The 3,077-nt window shown below is 43.3% G+C and overlaps 1 protein-coding gene across 7 annotated transcripts in view; it reads left to right on the top strand.

Annotated features, from left to right (window-relative positions):
- Positions 1-3,077, top strand: part of tcf4 (transcription factor 4) — a 208,842-nt gene that overhangs the window by 179,616 nt on the left and 26,149 nt on the right. For all 7 annotated transcript variants that reach the window (XM_016663012.1, XM_007576154.2, XM_007576153.2 and 4 more), the window contains 3 exons: positions 834-939; positions 2,053-2,201; positions 2,271-2,418. In XM_016663012.1, coding sequence (XP_016518498.1) covers positions 834-939; positions 2,053-2,201; positions 2,271-2,418 — 403 coding nt within the window. The remainder of the gene's footprint in view (positions 1-833; positions 940-2,052; positions 2,202-2,270; positions 2,419-3,077) is intronic.

Below are 3,077 nucleotides of genomic sequence, written 5' to 3' on the forward strand. Positions count from 1 at the left end.
CCCTGCAGAAACCATGACCCCGCCCTGAAACTCAGAGAAGAGAACACAGAGAAGAAGTTTGTCTTCTCTGTGTCTCTGCGTCTGGTTACATGGAGTTTAAAACGATGTGAATCTTCTGGTCAGAACCGTTTGGTGAATTTGGTGCAGCAGTTTGTTTTTGGTATATTAGTCATTGGTTGGTTTTTTCTCTGTTTCCTTCTAGAACTTTAACATCATTGTTTTAGTTAAGAACCTCTTTACCTTCCAAAAGTTGCAAACTGGAAGCTGTATTCTGACAGCTTCTCTCTTGGAAACAGGATGTTGCTTTCCAGAACTTTAATGTCACTTGTTGGAACTTGCATTTAATTTAGATGGTAATTTATCAGAAGTTCAAAGTTGTTTCTGTAACCTAAAATGTTTCTTTCTGGAATCTGTAGCTAAAGGTTACCTGGTATCCAGCAGAGTATTTCCTCACCAAACTAGAATCAACACAGACATGAAATCATCCATAAATCTGCCCTGTTTTCCAACCAGATGTGATTTTGCTTATTTTCTGAGGACAACAGATGTGTTCAGATTAACTGGAAGTAAATCTATCTTGATCTTTTATAACAAAAAAGACAAACAAAAGGACTGTTCTCCATCTTTATTCGGTTTTCTGTGTTCAGTTTTGAGTAAAAGGTTTTCCAGTTCAGACTTTAATCGTTCTCTCCTTTAATTCTGTGATGTAAAACATTAAAGGCTTTTAAAACCCGTTTCTGTGTTGCGAGTTGAAGTTGGAAGTGATGTTTGTGTGAAACAAACTCCTGATGCTGATTTCCCGCCATCTTTGCTGCCGTTTGGTGTTTCTGCAGGTTTACGCTCCGTCTGCCAGCACAGCCGACTACAACCGGGACTCGCCTGGTTACCCGTCCTCCAAGCCGCCCAGCGCCGGATTCCCCAGCTCCTTCTTCATGCCAGGTGAGGCCAGAGCAACATTCACACCTGGAAAACCTGGAAAAGATCTAACTGGACTGAAAACTGATTTTACTCTGTTGTAACTTTGTCCAAAAAATTAACAAGCTATGTCGTCAAGGAGTTTGATTAGTTTCACAACTTTAAGAGTGTTTATTCTGAAAATAGTTTTTCCCTTGAAGCATCTGAACTTGGTTTCATCTTCCAGAAATGATTCCCAGACTGTAACTTGGTTGTAAAGTCAGGTGATGTCATTTAGTAATCGATTAATCGCTAACTGGAGTTTACAGACTCCAAAAAGGGTGAAAGAGCAAAACAGCAATGAAGCCAAAACTGTACAAAAATATAAATATTTTACATTTAAGATTAAAAAACTTTTATCTTTGAATCTTAAAGTTTCAGCTTCAGCTGGTTCAGATTCAGTAAAATAAATCTCCCTTTAGTTATCCAAATATTAATCAGTTAATCCGATAATAACCAGTCCTGCAGCGTATCGATGATCGGTCCATCAGGCCTTCAGATGCCGATGCTACAAATAACTGAAAGATGCTGTTATTGCAGTTTAGGCAAGAAAAAACTTATTTTCTTAACTAATTAATTAAATTATTTGTTTACTTGCATATTTTAAACTTATAATACTTATAAAAAAGGTTAATCTGCAGAATATACATTTTTTATTAAAATAACTGATTAATCGATAAAGGAAGTTGTAGATGCAGCGCTTTTTTTGGTATGATTATACGGAATGCTTTTACTGTCAAATTAATTTCAGTTTTAGTGGTGATAAACAAAAAGAGGAAAAATGTGCTAACTTTAACCAATGTTATTAAACACGATGTTTGACTGACATTCTTTGCAAAATAAACAGGACAGAACCAAGAAAAATACTTATAAACTTAACCTGAAAAGTCAGAAGTTTCCCTTAAACTCAAAATCCAACATGGCTGCCACCTATGTGAAACAAACAAAATGCAGTAAGAAACTAAACATTTAGACTTTAACGGTTGTGCCTTAGTAGGTTTTCTGAGTGTTTAAGTCATGAAAATGCACCATTAGGTTTTAGTTTAGACAAACTTGAGCTGCTCTGGTTCTGAGGAAAGTTTCCTGTTTGTCGGTCAGATGGTCACCACAGCGGCGACCCCTGGAGCAGCAGCAGCAGCAGCATGAGCCAGCAGGGCTACCACAGCAGCATGCTGGGGGGCGGGAACTCGGCGCATGGCGCCGCCCAGAGCTCCTCCTACTGCGGGATCCACCCTCACGACCGACTGGTGAGCCGGGCCGCCGCGGCGCCGCCGGGAGGGCTGGAGGCGCCGCTAACGCTTCCCGTCTCTCCGCAGAGCTACCCGTCGCACTCCTCATCCGCAGACATCAGCTCCAGCCTTCCTCCCATGTCCAGCTTCCACAGAGGCGGCGGAGGGGGCGGAGCCAACCACTACAGCACCGCCTCCTGTACCGCCCCCACCAACGGCACAGACAGCGTCATGGGTAAGAAACGACACGAGACACAGCCGCTGGTTTCAGAGCCAAAGATATGCACGATGCTTTTATTTTGAAATTAGTTGCAGGCTTTTATTTTGTCTTTAAGTTCTACAGTGGAAGCCGAACGTTTTGATTTGCTGTTTTTAAGAATTTTTAGAATGAAGAGATGTGAACTTTCTGAAATTGACAAAAGTTCCTGTGCGCGCCACGCTGCCGTAACCCGGCCAGCGGTCAGACAGGAAGCTTTCACCTGGGAACAGATGCCACTTCCTGTCTGACCCTCCAGCAGCTCAGAGAGCTGCCGTCCGCCCCGGTTACCGTGGAAACGGTGTGTGTGCTCCTGCTCACGTGTGTGTGCGAGCGTAAAGTTTGCATCTGGACTCGGCTGTCGGGAGTCGGATGGGCGTGTCCATCAGCTGCTCCTGTGAGGTCACTTCCTGCCTGGCTGACCTCTGACCTCGCTCAGGCTGGAGGTTAAATGGGAATAACAGTCCAACACGCAGAGAGGTGCAGCTGGAGGGGTTCAGGGTCAGGACAGGTCAAAGGTCACATACGGTCCTGAATGGAAACGTTTGGAAAGAGAAAAAAAGATTTTAAAGTTCATCCATCCATCCAACATCCATCCATCCATCCATCCATCCATCCATCCATCCATCCATCCATCC

The sequence above is a fragment of the Poecilia formosa genome, unplaced genomic scaffold (genome assembly GCF_000485575.1).
Source record: "Poecilia formosa unplaced genomic scaffold, Poecilia_formosa-5.1.2 Scaffold399, whole genome shotgun sequence".
Lineage (NCBI taxonomy): Eukaryota > Metazoa > Chordata > Actinopteri > Cyprinodontiformes > Poeciliidae > Poecilia > Poecilia formosa.